This window comes from Podarcis vaucheri (genome assembly GCF_965113315.1).
Source record: "Podarcis vaucheri genome assembly, chromosome: 4".
In the NCBI taxonomy this organism is placed as follows: Eukaryota; Metazoa; Chordata; class Lepidosauria; order Squamata; family Lacertidae; genus Podarcis; species Podarcis vaucheri.
In genome coordinates, this window is record NC_138762.1 from 86,670,165 (window position 1) to 86,687,859 (window position 17,695).

At 40.6% G+C, this 17,695-nt stretch overlaps 1 protein-coding gene across 1 annotated transcript in view; it reads right to left on the minus strand.

Annotated features, from left to right (window-relative positions):
- Window positions 1–17,695, minus strand: part of PCCA (propionyl-CoA carboxylase subunit alpha) — a 225,490-nt gene that overhangs the window by 94,814 nt on the left and 112,981 nt on the right. The window contains exon 18 of the mRNA XM_082218633.1: window positions 11,632–11,734. Within this exon, the coding sequence (XP_082074759.1) occupies window positions 11,632–11,734 (103 nt within the window). The remainder of the gene's footprint in view (window positions 1–11,631; window positions 11,735–17,695) is intronic.

Here is a 17,695-nt window from a genome sequence, read left to right on the forward strand (position 1 = left end):
GGGTCCAACCTGTGTGCTTCACAAAGGAATTAAGTTTTGGAAAAGATAGTCCTTGTTTCAAGAAGCTTTCAAGCTAGATTTTAAAAAGAAATAGAAGGACAAAAGGAAGATAGGATGGGGTGAAGAACAGGAAATTATTGATATTAATGGGGAATACGAACAATGACTTGCTTACTTCAGCCAAGTCTATCTGAATTTACAAAGATGTAAAAAACCTATGCCTTGGGTCATAAGTGAAAGCCTATACAGTCTTAAAAATAAGCATGTTTGAAACCATTTTCCTTTTTTCCTAACAAAGTTAGGCAAAATATTCTTTCTTTTTTCAGGTTAAAGTAAGCACTGTAAGGCTTGGAGGCAGATATCTGCTATCTGTTCTACTGGAATAAGTTTCAGTAGTTCATACCAAAGACATACTGAAATCTTCCATATTATACGCTGAATTTCAAAGTGCTTTGGATTAAATCCTTAGCCTACACACAACTGCATCATTAAACTCAACCGGCTGCACCCAGTGATAAAGCTCTGGCGGCACAAGGGTTTTTCCATATGTGCAACAGAACTTCCTGCCCAGTCCCTTCCAGCTTCCTGCACAATCAAGTTTTGGAGGGTTGAGGGACCCTCTGGAACAGATATATGTACCAAGATTTCTTGGTACAGAGAAGAGGAAACAAAAGTCCCATTTCACTAGCAGAAGCCCACTGGTGTATCATTAGATACAATCAAATTAGTACAGTGGTACCTCGGATTCCAGACACTTCAGGTTACAGACGCTTCAGTTTACAGACTCCGTTAACCCAGAAATAGTACCTTGGGTTAAGAACTTTGTTTCAGTATGAGGACAGAAATCGTACAGCAGCGGTGCAGCAGCAGCAGGAGGCCCCATTAGCTAAAGTGGTGCTTCAGGTTAAGAACAGTTTCATGTTAAGAACGGACCTCCAGAACGAATTAAGTTCTTAACCCAAGGTACCACTGTATTATAAATTTATATAAATTATACATTATTAAATCAGGACTATCGTAAATGTAGGCATTTTGTATAATGAAATCTCAGCATCAATTGTATTACAGTGGTACCTCGGGTTAAGAACGTAATTTGTTCCGGAGGTCCGTTCTTAACCTGAAGCACCACTTTAGCTAATGGGGCCTCCCACTGCTGCCGTGCCGCCGGAGCACAATTTCTGTTCTCATCCTGAAGCAAAGTTCTTAACCTGAGGTACTATTTCTGGGTTAGCGGAGTCTGTAACCTGAAGCGTAAGTAACCCGAGGTACCACTGTATTATATTTAAAACATATATAGTACCCATAAGTAACACTGGTCGCACACAAGCATGTTTAACTGATATAGAGTGCCACAGGGCTTAAATCAGGCATTCCCTACTCCCTAAGCCAGGCAAAATCCGTTTTGGGGGCCTAATCCGGCCTGCCGGTCGGCTTTATCCGACCCCTGTGGCGGTTTATTTCCCGGGATAAAATCCTAAAAAAACCTCAACAACTTCAATTCTAAAAGAAGCTCAACAACTTTGGTCGGCCCTCATGGCCCTTCACTTCATCGAATTTGGCCCTCTTTGAGAAAAGTTTGAACACCGCTGCCCTAAGCCATATAGGTGAGAAGAAGGAAGCACATGCAATTCTCAAGTAGGAAGTTCCAGTTCTGTAGCATTGACTGCTATTTTGCTCCAAGGTCTGCGGCATTGTTTCAAGCTCTATCTACTTCCCTGTACTCTGCCTCGTCTACCTAAAATTTCCTTGGCCACCAATGCTCAGGACTGGGCAGAGAAGGGGAAGACCTTTTTCCTCAAACTGCTTTCTGAGGGAACCTGAATTTCCTTCAGGAGAAGAGCAGCAGCAGGGACAATCTTTTTTCACAAGATGGCATGTTGCCCTGCATTCTGCAGTCAGGAGGAGGAGTTGAGTATATTCTAGGGCCAACCCTCAGCTAATGGAGAGTGATGATGGGAGAGTTCTATGGGTGTTCCCTCCACAGGCATGTTGATGGGGAGTGTATGTTACTCCAAGGTAGAAGTTTGGAAATTACTGCTTTAGACAAAAGAGCAATTTTCAAAATCTTCTAATAGAGCAAATATTAATGAACTGCATAAGTGAACATTCATGTGAAATAAAGAGGGGGGGGCATTCATCCTTTTTTTCAGATAAAGAAAAGCGTTGCACTGGGGTTAATTGTTTGTAACAAATCTACATCCCATCAAGTCACTCTGAGTAATTGGGGAGGCTGCTGGAGCCCTGTCTTCTCTCACAGTAGATTATATTCTCAGAGGGGAAAATTGGTAGTTTTTTGGTTGTTGATTTTTTTAAAAAAAAATGAACACCCCAATACAACATTAGCTATACTCAGCATGTGTAATTAGACCCATTTAAGTCCCTCCAAAAGAGCCCAGGCTCGCACTGATGAATGACTTCCTCAATGGTAGTCCAGGATCAAGTTAGTATTTTAAATTAATTGCTAAGGATTTATTAATATTATAAAACTGCTTTAAATTTGATTTTAATTGTTTTGTTATTATTTAATTTCGTGAACCACCCTGAGGGTCCATTTTGGCTTTGTGCTGGGACAAGAAATATATATATATATATATAATTTTTTTAAAAAAAATATATGGCTGACAGAAATAAACATTACTTTTTAAAAAATAGACAAGAAACTAACGAGCAGGAGAAAAAGCAGGATGCCAGAGATTGATTAATAAGAGGCACTGTGGTGCGGAGGACATTTTCAATGCATCTGGATGAGGCTAAAATGTGCTTTAAAGGCTATGGGTCAAAAAGTCAGGACTGCATCCCCTTCACACACACAAGCTAGCTTGGACTGATACACAACTAAAGTAGACGAAAAGAAACAAGGGCTACCCGTAGCATTACCTTAATGAGGGGGGGGGGACTGGATCACTAATTACACCCCATTTTATCACACGTAGGCTTGCCATACCAACAGATGCATGCTCAGTAGTATCAGTTCTAGAAAGAGAGCTTCTGAAATGATTCTGAAAGGCATTATCAACAAGGAAAACCAAGGAACACCAACAAGATCAGCACATCCCCAACTGGATGCAAGTTCTTGCTAAAAACTCAGCACTCCATTCTGGCATTCTCAAATTTATCTCCCCCCTTCCCTTCCCTTCCCTTCCCTTCCTTTCCCTTCCCTTATGTGACTTTCTTTTGTGTCTTTCTTTTCGTTGGTAAGCTTGGGTCTTACTTTCATACGCGGAAAGTACCTGCCACGTACAAAACTAACTGAACTGAACTGCTTCAGGAGACAGTTTCCGTGTGAAAAGCAGTATATGTGACCACAGGCACCTGCAGAAAGTAACTGGCAGAACAACAGCTGACTTGAGATCATCCTTGACAGAAAGTATCTGTGTGTGTAAGCATTTACAGACAAACACACATATAGAGGGGTGCTTGCTTAGCTCTGTATTTAGTTTTACGCTTAAAGCTGAAATTAAGTTTGCAAAGTCTCCAGGCGATAGGTAATAACACCGGGATGACCTGCCTTGGTTTGCTTGTTTTTAAGGGGTGTGCATGAATTTAGTCATGTGCCTCTTTAATTAATATGGACGACTGTACTGAACGTAAGTTTTACCTAAAGGTCTATTTCTATACTGGCGTATCACCTTTCAGACCAATAGCTTGTTCAGCTAGAACAGGTTAGATAAAAATGTAGTATGCTCTCGGGAGGAGTTCTCAGGAGGATAGGCGTACCAGTAAATTAACTGTTACCATATGTTTGACTCTTTTGGGCCAAATTCAGTCATAAACCCTTGCCAAACCACATTTTGGCAGAGAATCGCCTAAAGTAGCTTTCACTCTAACTTAAACTAGGAGCAAATGAAAGAGAGCTTGGAAATTAACAGAAGAAACGGCCTTTGAAGCCTATTATTGACAGAATAGTGTGTAGAAAATTATTTAAACAAAGCCAGTAAATGCATTCGGCTGTATCAATAAAGCAACTGGATCATCGAAAGACAATTATTCTCTTAAATTAATACAGAAAAAGAGCAAGTATTTAAAGCAAACTAGCACCGCAATATCAGATATATCATTTTTCATGGCAGAAGGTTTTTTCAAAAGCATTAGCTTAACAATGTTACAAGTTCAAACTTTGTGAACGACACTATAGTTTTCTTGCATTGTAGCAACATTATTTTACCCAGATTAGCAAAAAAGAAATATTATAGTCTTGCCTGCAAGACATAAAGCAGTAACTTTAACATTTCTACACAAAAAGACTATTTTGAAATATGTATTTTTAAGGGAAACTAGGAGTGATTGTGGTAAAGTGGAAGGAAGAAGTTGAACATCTGTGAATTATAAAACTTATTTTTACAAATATAATAAATGTGAACGGATGACATTTTTACAGCTATTGAGCTGATGTATTTTTTGTTTCAGATTTCTAAGCTACATACTCAACATTAGTCTGCACTGATGTCTATGTGGCTCATCTAAACAAATTTAGGCTACATTTCTATACACATTTACTTGTGAGTAAGTCCACAGGGATGCGGGTGGCACTGTGGGTAAAACCACAGTGCCTAGGACTTGCTGATCGTATGGTCAGCGGTTCGAATCCCCGCGGTGGGGTGAGCTCCCGTCTTCGGTCCCAGCTCCTGCCCACCTAGCAGTTCGAAAGCACCCCTAAAGTGCAAGTAGATAAATAGGTACTGCTTTATAGCGGGAAGGTAAACGGCGTTCCGTGTGCTGCTCTGGTGCAGGCTCGCCAGAGCAGCGATGTCACACTGGCCACGTGACCCGGAAGTGTCTGCGGACGGCGCCGGCTCCCGGCCTCTAGAGTGAGATGAGCACACAACCCTAGAGTCTGACAAGACTGGCCCGTACAGGCAGGGGTACCTTTACCTTTAAGTCCACTAGTGGTGCTTGTGTATGAGCAGACATGTATAGGATTGCACTGTTAATTTTAAACACGAAATGTAAAATACACTATCTAGAAGTTATTGTTTATTTTACAGGAAGAATATTATTCATGTTGACGATTTCTGATTTTGCTGATGAATCTCTTCACCTTCTGACATTTTAAAAGGTAACATTTTTGAAAAGTCGTGGTACTGAAATTACATTAGTTTGCAAAACATACCCACCGTTTAAAGTATTTAAGGGGGTTAAACAAAAATGCTAACGCTTAATGCAACATTAAGCATGTGAAATAAAAACTTGATTGCTTAGGAAGCATGCTATGCTGTTACCCTAGTGACAAGTTAAAAAAAAAAGGAAAGGAAAAAGACTGCAAGCTGAATGGCTGTATGATATGAAATTAAAATGTTTCACATTGAACAATCCAAAATGAATTGGGAAAGGTTAGAGCAGAGGAGGGAGAAATCAATTCTCCAATGGCAATGGTGAATAGAAAAGAAGTATGAATAGGATTTGCCAGTGGGGTGCAACAGCTGCCAAATATCCTGCAGCCAAAGAACTACAATAATACTGATGAAGTGTGCAAGAGCTTTAGGAATCGTTGCAGGGAGCAGAGGAGTACTCTAACAATAATGTCCCATCCAGCTCCTGCAGCAGAATCAAAGGAAAGATTCATCTTCAGAATTGCAACCCCCCACCTACAAATATGCATATGAAAACTCGTATACAAAACTCACTTCCTTAGCAACCAGGATCCAAAATGCCACAGAGCTAGTTCCATGAGCCAAAGGACTCTTAAGACTTCCCTTTCTTTCAAACCAGGCGCCACATTTTTGAAAGCTTCAAAAAATAATAACTGAAAGCTTCAAAAACACTTTACAGTATGACATCACATGGGGTCAACAGTCCAGACCAAACAAAGGTTTTTTTTAAAAAAATCCTTTACCCATGTTTCAGTCCTCGGGCAAGGAAAGTATCCTGGCCAAATGAAGCAAACATACTAGAGATGTGCACCTAGAGATTATGAGGAGCCAACTATTTCTCCCAACCCAACACAAAATGGTCTGCTTAGGTGACAGCATGTGATGAGATAACTGGTCCTTATCTCTGATGTGTTTCAAGGTTCAAGAGGCTCTGCTGTAAAAAATGCTCAACCACTGAACATGTGAACAGCTGAGTAAATGCTCAGCTAGTGGCGGTCTGCTGTATTCTCATTATTATATTTTTTTGCTGTAGTTTGGTTGCTGTTTTAGTTACTTAACATTTTATTGTATGGTTTTATAGAGTGATAAGATGTAAGCCATCAGTGGAACTGATGAAGAATGGAACCTTTAGCCATACTCGTGGCAAAGACTAGAGCTCAATACTCACCTTTCTCTCATCCCAAGAGAACCATAATGTAAACATTGCAGTTAGTGATAGCACCATAGAAAACTGTTGCATGCAAGACAGCCATTGCATTACACAATCAAAGCAATGTGTTTATAGAGTTTTCAGTTTAACAGTGGCAAAAAATTCGTGAAAGATAAATCTTGGGCAACAATCTTGTAGAGGTGCCAGGCCCAAACCTTAGGACCCCTTAAATTAGAGATTGGGAAATCGTGTTCCTTCAGATGTTGTTAGACTACAACTCCTGTCTTCCCTAACTGTTTCTCATGATGGCTCCAAATAATGGAAGCAAATAATGGAAGCAGAAATCCAACATCATAATAGTCACTGGTTGTCCACCCCTGGATTAAACCGTACCTTTGTAACATGCAAAGAAGGGGAACTACCAGGTACAGCTTGAGAGCCTAGTGTCCTGTGCATTTTCTCTAACTTGAATAAAAATTTACAGACCTCTGCTTTGAATACACTAATTATCAAATGCAACACAAAGCTTATTAACTAAAGTGGTGTAAAAGTGTAAGTGGGAAATCCTTGATTAACATCTCACTTCATCCATAAACTGAATAGAATACCATAGGTGAGTCACACTTTTGACCTTCCTGAGAAATATCTGGTTCCTTTGGACAGTCCTTACCCCTTCTAGCTTCTACTATTTGATCTGGCTGAGAAATAAAATGGCATATCCTTTTTTTAGGAACAGTTCAAAGGTATAAGGGCAGAACTCCTCTAGGTTTGTACTGGCCAATGCACATTTGGTGTCTTGGGTGGAATGAGCAGACCAGAAATGATAGCTGCTTGCAACCATCTCCTTAGAGACAGGGGCAGAGGAAAGGGGGTACAGTGGGTGTGGACCACCCTGGGTATCACCAGGGGGGTGACAAAATGCCGGACGGCACTCACCACGGGGCCTGCAGCGCACCCAAACCACGTCTCTCCTGGGAGTGATGTGGTGGCTTGAGTGCCCGCATGCTCCGCGCTGCCCCAAATGGTCCACCCACCACCTCCCCCTCAGCTGTAGGGCAGCTGAGTGGGGGGAGGTAGGCAGGCTCCTTGGATGTCCCACAGAGCGTCCTGCCCTGGCTGGCCCCATCCCTGGGCGCAGGGCGCCGCCCCAGGTTCCCGATCAGCTCACTCCACCGCTGCTTAGAGATGCAGGCAGGTTGGCCAATAGAGATAGAGACTAAGAACAGGCTTACATGATATTTCAGTAAACGTAACAGGCTATACTCTTATGTCTCCACCACACCCACCCAACCACACAGGAATGTTAAGAAAGAATTACTGTGATGGCGTGAAGTTTTTGTACATAAATCCTAATATATTATTATTAAATGACACTTCCTGAATTTTGCATCATTTGTTCTGTTAGCCTGTTTTTATTCTATTAAAATTACATTCCAAAAATTTGTGTCCCTTCCCATTCTCTTTGCCTCAATAAATATATATTATAATCACCATTCACTTAAAGCTAATTTGAAACCGTATCACAACTGTTCACATAATGGTAATGATGAAGCTAAAAATATTCAGATAAACTATTGTGAAAGTGTTATGGGCGCAGAAATGCAAATGCTCATGGGGATAACAATATAACTGTGGCTATTTCAAATACATTATGTATTTACATTTAATATTTTTCATTTCAGTGATCTCTGTTTGAAGTGCTGAATACAATTTACAATCTTTAAAAAATATATTCTGAAGATACTTAAAGAGAGGCATCTATTAGCTCCATTTTACCATTCAAAAATAAATAAATCCAACATTACAAAGCATGCCAGAGGGGTGTGGGAGCAGACAATGAAGACGAGACCTCTCAATGGCAAGTTCCTTTGTCTTTAAAAGGACAAAGCTTTAAAATGTCCTCGTTTTAAACACAGAGCCAATTTTTCCTCAAGCACGCTACATCGGGTAATACAGGCATGCAGCAAACCGTGGATTTTTCCAAGCCATGAATGATGGGAGGCCAAAACCAATAGAGAAATTAGGAAAATAAGCTTTGCAGCCAACACAAGCAACACATAGGAAGTGCTGTAGGCAATCGGCTTTAGAAGTGTAAACATTACATTAGTAGACCCAAGAGAGGACCACACCTGGAGCACTTGCTCTCCTATTCCCCCGTCCAAACTGCTAATGAAAATAAAGACTCCTATTAGTTGAACATCACTTGTAGTTTGAGAGATCTTGGCTACGCCAAACAAGCTAGATTCTCTCATGCCAAACTATGTGCACTGGAAACTGTATCATAATCTGACATCATGATAACCACAGGAGTGTTGTTTTATCGCCTAATGTAAAAATGACTTGAAGCAATGGGTGGCACCCACTTGACAATAAACCAACCTATTTAAAAAATAAGATAAATGCTACGTATAATTGTTCAAAACAGGGCAATATATATTCACAGCTACTTCCTGTAAGAAATCTGTGCCCCACGTGATATCAAGCATTTAGATAATTACTTAGAAAAGAGAAATCTGCTGCAATTTTTCCTAAGAAAAAGAATGCTTGAAAAGCTACCTTTAAAACTGATCAAATAAAAATACATTTTTTAAAAAAGTTCCGAACTAATAGGAAGCAAAAATACACACTTCTTTTGCCATAATTGCAACAGACACCCTAATGACGGTAAGCACCTTTTTTTTTTTAGCATGCAACCAGATTTCCCCCACAAAATAGGAAAGAACTGTAGTCGAGGCCAGAGCCACCTTTACACACTGCCCTCACCCCAACCAACTGCACATTCAGCATGGTCCTCTGCTGACCCTTCCCAGCTCCACCATTGATGCTACTGTACAGTTGGACCAAGGGATGAAGGTAGTAAAAGAATGTGAGGTATCAGAAAAGTAGTTAAAAACAAGACAGGGACAATCACCCCTATGGCTACCACCCATTCCAATGAGTCACCCAAATCACAGTGCACAATGCCCCACAAGCCAATAACAATCAGGTGGAGCAAAAGTCAGCAGCAGTTATAAAGCCTGATGTTGTTTTTAACTCCACTTATTTTTCTGAGAAAACCAATTGTGTATTGTTTTTGTTGATAAATCAGCTTCATTGGCCAAGACGAATTCTGCAATTGCGTTATTGTTACAGTTCCCCAAGGTTTACATACACAGAAATGGTTATAAAAGCAATACACATTACAAATCATTAATAAGGACAGAAGAAGATCCTGCCTGATCAGAAAGTGGTCCATGAAGTACAGCCTCCTGTTCTCACAATGGCTAGTTATATGCTTAGGAGAAGCCCACTAGGAGGACCCGAGTGCAGTTTCCAGCAACTGGTATTCTGAAGCACAACCCCTCTAACGTATAGAGATTTCCGTGCAAAGCAGACTTGCGGTAACTAATGCCCTTTAGTCCTCCATTGGTTAGACAAACAGACACCTTCTCCAATGCAGAATCAGACATGTAACATGGTACAAGCACATGTTAAGGGTTGACGAAATATACCATAGCAGGTTTTTCTTTTCTTTTTCTGCAAAAAGTTGCAGCCATTTATCTGCAATTTATTTTTTACTGCAGTCAGTATTTATTAAGAACCCTTTTAGTAAAAAAACAGGAAAACGTTATTAGTTGTCATAATCACTGAGGACAGACCGAAAGGTAAATGGGTTTAAATTGCAGAGAGATAGGTTTAGGTTCATTATTAACAAGATTTTCTGACATAAGAGGAGGCAGACAATGGAATATAATCACAAAAAAGGGGGTCAGAGATCTCCATCACCGGATTTTTTTTCCCCTGTTGTGCATGCAACACAAACAACTTGAATGTAAGTGGATTTTCTTCCTGACAGATGAGTCCAAATGATAGGCCTGGCAATCCTAAGGTTTTGTCTGCTAGTCTGCTTTCATTAGGAAATGTTATAGCTATTATCAACAAAGCAAACTGAGAGCATAGCTTGCTCAAAAAAAAGTAAACAAATCGTTCAAAATTCACTATATCGGAAAAGCTTGATATTTGGCCTGGAACACAAACAAGAACTGCCAGTTCTCCAATACTTATCGCACTTGACTCAAGACAAAAGTTGCAAAGCACAACTAAGAGAGCAAGGTGAAGAAGGTAAGCGTATCTGACACAATATCGACTTAAGGAAACCCTTTCATGATGTCCAACAGAGGTGGCTAATACTCCTATAGCTAGAGAGGTCATGCTTTCTTCACACAGGAAATAATAACTGAAATAAGATAATAAGGGAGGCTATATTTTCCTATATGTCTAGAGAGCTTGCATTACAAAATATTCTGCATTTATTATATAGCAATATTTGTATTTTGGAATTTGGGTGGGGGTTTTCCCCACCTTTATAAGATATTCTGTTAAATCACAAGTGCTGTGTTTGAATTAGGGATGCTGTTATTTTAAAAACAAAAACAAAGCTGCTTTGTTTAACAAGCCAGCTTCATGACCGATGGTTAATGGAATCAGATTTGGTTTTAAACCAGGGTCTTTGGTTCAAATGTAAAACCAGGCCAGGTTTCTACAAAAACGAAACTAAGCTCTGCCGTGCTAGATAAGGAGACAGGAGGGGAGGCGTGTGAGCCCAACACTTTACTCACATTCATTCAGACTTCTCCATAAACTATGGCTTAGCTTTATATGTCAGTATGACCTATGGCATGGTCACTAACCTTTCTTTCCACGAATAAAGGGAATTTTCAGGTAAATTTTTCATTTCCCACTAACCAAACGGATCTTTTCACGAGCACAACTCAACATGTCACTATGATTAGGGTTGAAACAGTTAATTTACACACGTTCAAGGTTTTGCACACATCTAGTAAAATTTCAAAACTTTTTTCTTTGAAAAGCAGGCTCACATGACATCATCACAAACTGTCCCTGAAATTTTGAATTTCAGCAGCAGATTGTCAGAGATGACTGCTGTCTGGGAAGCACAAGCTTGTTGGACAAGTGGAACTAGTTGCATGATCTTCTGTATCCTGGTCTATGTCAATGCTACCTTTAACGCCAAAATCATTTCAAGCAGGAAATGGTCGCCTATTTAAAATAATTTGGTAACTGGTGGTACAGGGTTAGGTACACTTTTTATTTTAAAAAAGAAAAGAAAAAAGTCTTATTGCATCAGTAGAATTCGGGGGGGGGTCATTAAATCTTGCAAATTCTGATCAGTTCCTCTGTCTGTGCAAAAGCACCATTAATAAATGTAAATTTGAAGAAGTGTGCATGCACACAAAAGCTTATACCCAGAACAAACTTAGTTGGTCTCTAAGGTGCTACTGGACAATTTTTTTATTATTATTATTTCGACTGCGTCAGACCAACACAGCTACCTACCTGAACCATTAATAAAGTGAGTCAGTATACATGACTTTCTACAAACAAACTTACCTTGGAGTTCCCAGAAATCTCTGTGATCTAAGTCGTTCAAGCACATACAAAGACGCCGCTGTTACCAGTAGCTCCCTTTTTTCAGAGTCCTTCAACGTGTGTCCTAAGATTTCAAAATCAATTTTCAAAACTGTAATATGCATCAAAACCATTTTTACAAGATTTCATGCCCTGCCCTTCAGTTCAGCAATAATTCTCAGGGCAGCTTAAAAAATGGATAAAACATAAATTACAGCAAAGAAAAAAAGGTGTAAAAACCAGTAGCAATCAGATTTAAATGTTTTAGAAGCCTAAAAAAAATAAAGAGATATTTGCCTGACACTTGGCATTCCTACCTGAGGAGAGAATTCCAAATGTTGGGTGCTACCACTAAGAGGTCTGTGTCCATGGTGATTACCCACCTCACCTCAGAAGAACTTAAAATGTGCCTCTAAGTAGGTCTTCATCTGTCAAGCAGGTTTGATTAGGAGTAGGCAGTCTTTTAGATATCTGGGTCTCCAGTTTACCTTACTCTCACGCCCCATTTAGAAATTTCCCCCATTAGCCCAGTGGACATTCCCACAAGAAACACCATCTACATCTTGGAACAGGAGGGAGACAAATTGAGACTGCAAAGTTATGAGAAAATGAAACATAAAGTACAAAATTGGCTTCAATATCATCAAATAATGGAGTTTTTCAAACAGGATAGGAAAATTGGCTTTCAGGTGGAAAAATCAAAATTAGAGACTGAACTGTTAGAACCCAATACTAAGAATTTATCAAGAATGTATAACTTGCTGCTGAAATGGAATACACAAGATGAAACAGTTAAATCGGCTATGATTAAATGGGCACAGGACATTGGTCACAACATTATGTCTGCTGACTGGGAATGGTTGTGGAACACCGGTATTAAATTTACGGCATGTAATGCCTTAAAGGAAAACATTATGAAAATGGTTTACAGGTGGTACATGACCCCAGTCAAGCTGGCAAAAATTTATCATCTGCCCGATAATAAGTGTTGGAAATGTAAAGAGACTGAAGGTACCTTTTATCACCTTTGGTGGACATGCCCGAAGATTAAGGCCTTCTGGGAAATGATTTATAATGAAATGAAAAAGGTACTTAAATGTACTTTCTTGAAAAAAACAGAGGCTTTTCTCTTGGGCATTGCCGGCCATTTGGTGTCAAAAAGGGATAGAACTTTTTTATGTATGCTACAACAGCAGCAAGAATACTTATCGCAAAGTATTGGAAGACACAAGATCTACCCACTCTGGAAGAATGGCAGACGAAGGTGATGGACTACATGACATTGGCTGAGATGACAGGCAGAATTCGTGACCAGGGAAAAGAGACGGCGGAAGAAGAATGGAGAAAATTTAAAAGCTATCTTAAGGACTATTATAAACTTGATGAATGTTAGAATGTTGTGGTTTTTAGGAATAAAGGGATACAGTGATATAAGGTCAGAATAAAGAAAAGACTAAGATGACAGAGGGCGGAAAGGAACAATTGGGAGTTGCTATAAAATTTTGGACATTGGGATGCAGAAAGGGGGGGTATGGGGGAGTCCCGGAAAAGAGGTCTATGAAAAAAAATGTTATGAAATTATACGTGTTTGTATGTCTTTTAAAGTGTTTGTTTGTTTTTTAAAAAAAAACTTTGTAAAACTAATAAAAATTTTATATATATAAAAAAAGAAACACCATCTACATTTGATCCAAATTCAGAAGGGCTCTGCAACAAAGCATCTTCAGCACCAAATTCCAGCAGTTTACTAATGAACCAATCCTTTACCTTTACCTTTACCTTTACCTTTAATGAACCAATACCAACAATAAATATCAAGCACATTCCTACAATGGAAGAACTGGATTGCAACTACAGCATTGCAAAGCATACTGAGACTCAATTCTGCAGCTGATAATAAATTTGGGTGGGTATCTAAACCTCTTGAAGCAGCATAGGTTTCAGTTCTTTACTTGATAAAGCAAAGACTTGATAAAGCAAAGACAGTTCCTAGTAGGAAGCCACATGTCTCAGGGCCTAATCACAGGATTGTGGGATAGAGATGTTGGGAAATGTAAAGAGGCATCTGTGCTGTTACGGAGCTTCTGGGTGTTATTCAGAGAGAAGTATGAGCCAGGTCAGTATGAGCCAGGGACGCGGGTGGCGCTGGGACGCGGGTGGCGCTGTGGGCTAAAGCCTCAACGCCTAGGGCTTGCCGATCGAAAGGTCGGCGGTTCGAATCCCCGCGGCGGGGTGCGCTCCCGCTGCTCGGTCCCAGCGCCTGCCCACCTAGCAGTTCGAAATCACCCCCGGGGGCAAGTAGATAAATAGTTACCGCTTACCAGCGGGAAGGTAAACGGCGTTCCGTGTGCGGCTCTGGCTCGCCAGAGCAGCGATGTCACGCTGGCCACGTGACCCGGAAGTGTCCCCGGACAGCGCTGGCCCCCGGCCAATAGATGTGAGATGGGCGCACAAACCCCACAGTCTGTCAAGACTGGCCCGTTCGGGCAGGGGTACCTTTACCTTTACCTTTATGAGCCAGGTCATAAGCAGTATCCAAATTGCTCTTGTGTTGCTTTTGCCATGGTTACCCAGGGCATCAGCCCTTGAGCAAACTTACTCTGGGTGCTGTAACATACTAAAGCATGGTACAAGAAATAAAAGAAGCAATGAAAACGGCATTAAAATCCATGCAACATCTAGCTTAAAGGTAAAGGGACCCCTGACCATTAGGTCCAGTCGTGGCCGACTCTGGGGTTGCAGCGCTCATCTCGCTTTATTGGCCGAGGGAGCCGGTGTACAGCTTCCGGGTCATGTTGCCAGCATGACTAAGCTACTTCTGGCGAACCAGAGCAGCACACGGAAACGCCGTTTACCTTCCCACCGGAAGGTCCTACCGGTACCTATTTATCTACTTGCACTTTGACATGCTTCCGAACTGCTAGGTGGGCAGGAGCAGGGACCGAGCAACGGGAGCTCACCCCGTCGTGGGGATTCGAACCGCCGACCTTCTGATCGGCAAGTCCTAGGCTTTGTGATTTAACCCACAGCACCACCTGCATCCCAACATCTAGCTTAGCCCATTGCAATTCCTACAACAGGCAGAAAATTCATAAAGTGGCCCAACAAGACTCTCAGCTGTTTTCAAGTGGTCCATGGAGAAGAAAGTGTGAAACCCACTGGTAAGAAAAATCTGTTTGCTGCCTCTGAGATCTTGGCCTCTTCTCCTGCTTAGAAGATATGTGAAAGAGGACTATAGGAGGGAGGAAAGGAATCTGGTGAGCATGATTCTGCCACCTGAGCATCCCTGCTTGAGAAAAATGCCCAACAAGAGCTCCCCTTTAGAGCTATGGCAGCTGCTCGCCGCAAAATGTCCTGGGCTTTGAAGATACAGATGTGTACATGGAAGATCCTGCATGAAATATCCTCTGTGTAAACTGTGGGGAGGGGGGGTTCATTAATAGCTAATAGAACACTTGTTTCATAATATACTATTATCTTTTTGGATCCTCTTCCAAACCAAAAGGTTGCAATAGTATTTTGTTTGAATGGAGAGAAGCAAAGTAGAAACATTCTAACCTTCACCTACTTAAAGTTTGGGATCTTACTAGTTACAGGATTTGCAATACTTTATTATATAGAAGCCTATCGAAAATCCGTCACTGCATCATGCAAAGCAAAAGAAATAATGCCTTTTTTAAAAAGCTGCTTTGTGTTGATGAAAGCTGACACATGAGGAACATATACACTTGAAAATTAGCCTGAACATGTGTCAAGTACTCCACTCCAAGTAAAAATTTAATTAAAAGTTGCCAGCTGAGGTTAATAGGAAAGCTGTCAAGATATTTCATAGAATTAAAAGAAGTTGTAAAAAAAATGTTTATTTTATTGATCCTTGAATTTTAAAAAATCTTGGGGTTTTTTCCTAACACATGGGTACTTTGCGTTATACAAGCCTATTAGTAAAAGCATTTTTGAACATAAAAGGAATGGTTGATCTCAGTGAGAAGCACGGCACAGTAGAAATGTATTCCTGAAACTGACAGCTCCATTTATACAAATGGGTACAGGATTTCACACACCCAGAACTGGGAGGATGCAGTACCCTGCTACTCCCCCCCCCACCTCCACCCACCCAATTTTCCTATTTCATTGGGTAGTATTGCTAATATTTGAAGGATCTCCACTCCAATTTCATGGGTCCATTACCAGGTGGCTTTTCTCTAGTTGACCTCACTTTATGCTGAATCACATGCAGAAAATACCATGAGGAGTAGAAATACACATACTTTTATAGTGATTTCCACAAGTCTAATGGCACTAAATATTACTGTAGTAATCATAGAAATCACAACATTCTTTCACCACCAGTTTACACCAGTTATATGTATATTTTTGCCTGAAGACAATCACAGTGATAAAATGTACATATACAGGTAGGACCTTTATCTGTAATTAATACAATGTACTCAACAGCACCTGGGTGTTATTCAGTACTTAGTAAACATTATATAAATCAGTTTTGAGAGAGGAATTCTCTTTAAAGTTTATACACTTTTTTGGCCTATGCTATAGTGCAATGGAAGGTTTTCCTAAAGATGTTATGCAGCCATACAAAATGTAGACCTCAAAACGGTAAACCCATTAACCTACAAAACAACACCCATGATTCAAAATTAGTGGCTTCTAAGTCATAATTTTGGAAGCTTCTTCCATTTTATTAACAGTACTATGAATTTGCGTCAACTAATACCTTCAATTTACTAAATTAATTGCTACCAAATCTGTTGATACAAAGAGCAGAATGAGTAAACTGGTAATTAGTACTCTACAAATTCATGAGGGGAACATTATTGGGTAAAGAATAGGACCCTATCTCATGGGAGAAAATAGAAACGATATATTTGGGAAGTTAAGAGAAGATCATCATAATTTGTTGTTCTACAACATGTTATGTTCTGCTATTTATGATGCCACAGGCTGTAGCCTTCACCATGAGAGGAATAGTTGAGGAAACCAGCTAACATAGCCCCATCTGTAGTACTCACTTTTGCCTAACAAGTGGAAGTACCATATTTTTCGCTCTATAAGACACACCAGACCACAAGATGTGCCTAGTTTTTGGAGGAGGAAAACAAGAAAAAAAATATTCTGAATCTCAAAAGCCAGAACAGCTGCGCAGTGAAAGCAGCAATCCCTCTTGCTGTTCTGGCTTCTGGGATAGCTGCGCAGCCTGCATTCGCTCCATAAGACGCCCACACATTTCCCCTTACTTTTTAGGAGGGAAAAAGTGAGTCTTATAGAGCAAAAACTACGGTATTTATTTTCTGGCTGTCTCAACTAAATAGCCCTATAACCTCTGAAACTTTGGCTGTGCACATGCTCCCATTTCCTCTTCATCCAGCTTGCTTTCACTGGATCTGGGCCTTATTCGGGTTGAGGTGGCCATCTGTCATGGATGCTTTAGTTGAGATTCCTGTATTGTTGGGGGTTGGGGCTAGATGGCCATGAGGATTCCTTCCTACTCTACAATTCTATGCTTCTACAAGACAGATCCAGATTGTAACAGGTCAGGTTGAGCAGCCCACAGTCATCCAGGGTTGTCAGCGGATGGACTGTTAGGCAGGAGAGGGAAGAAGGCAGAGAAACTGCAAAGAAGAAACCACTTGTAAAGAAAAAGCACCACACAGGATCAGACCCTCCTGATAAGCAGGAAGTTCTGACGCTGCGCCCACCCCCTCCCAACTCTATTTTAAAATAGAGTTTTAAAAACCCTTAACACACACACACCCTAAATTACTTTGGGGGTGCATCCGTGTCATGGGAACAAAGGAGGCCCGGATTAGCCTGATCTGGGGGTAACAATTTGGGAGCACAGGGTGGAACAGGCAATTCATGTACAGCCCCATTACTGACTGAACCAGTTAACTCACTGTACTGTGGGTAGTATGGCAAAGAAGCTGGGAATGGGAGAAAAGAGGAAGGCATCAGATATAGGTTGAACCAGTAACAAATTGAGATTTTAATAAGGGTTTTGAAAAGCAGCAATTTAACCCTTGTTGTGATA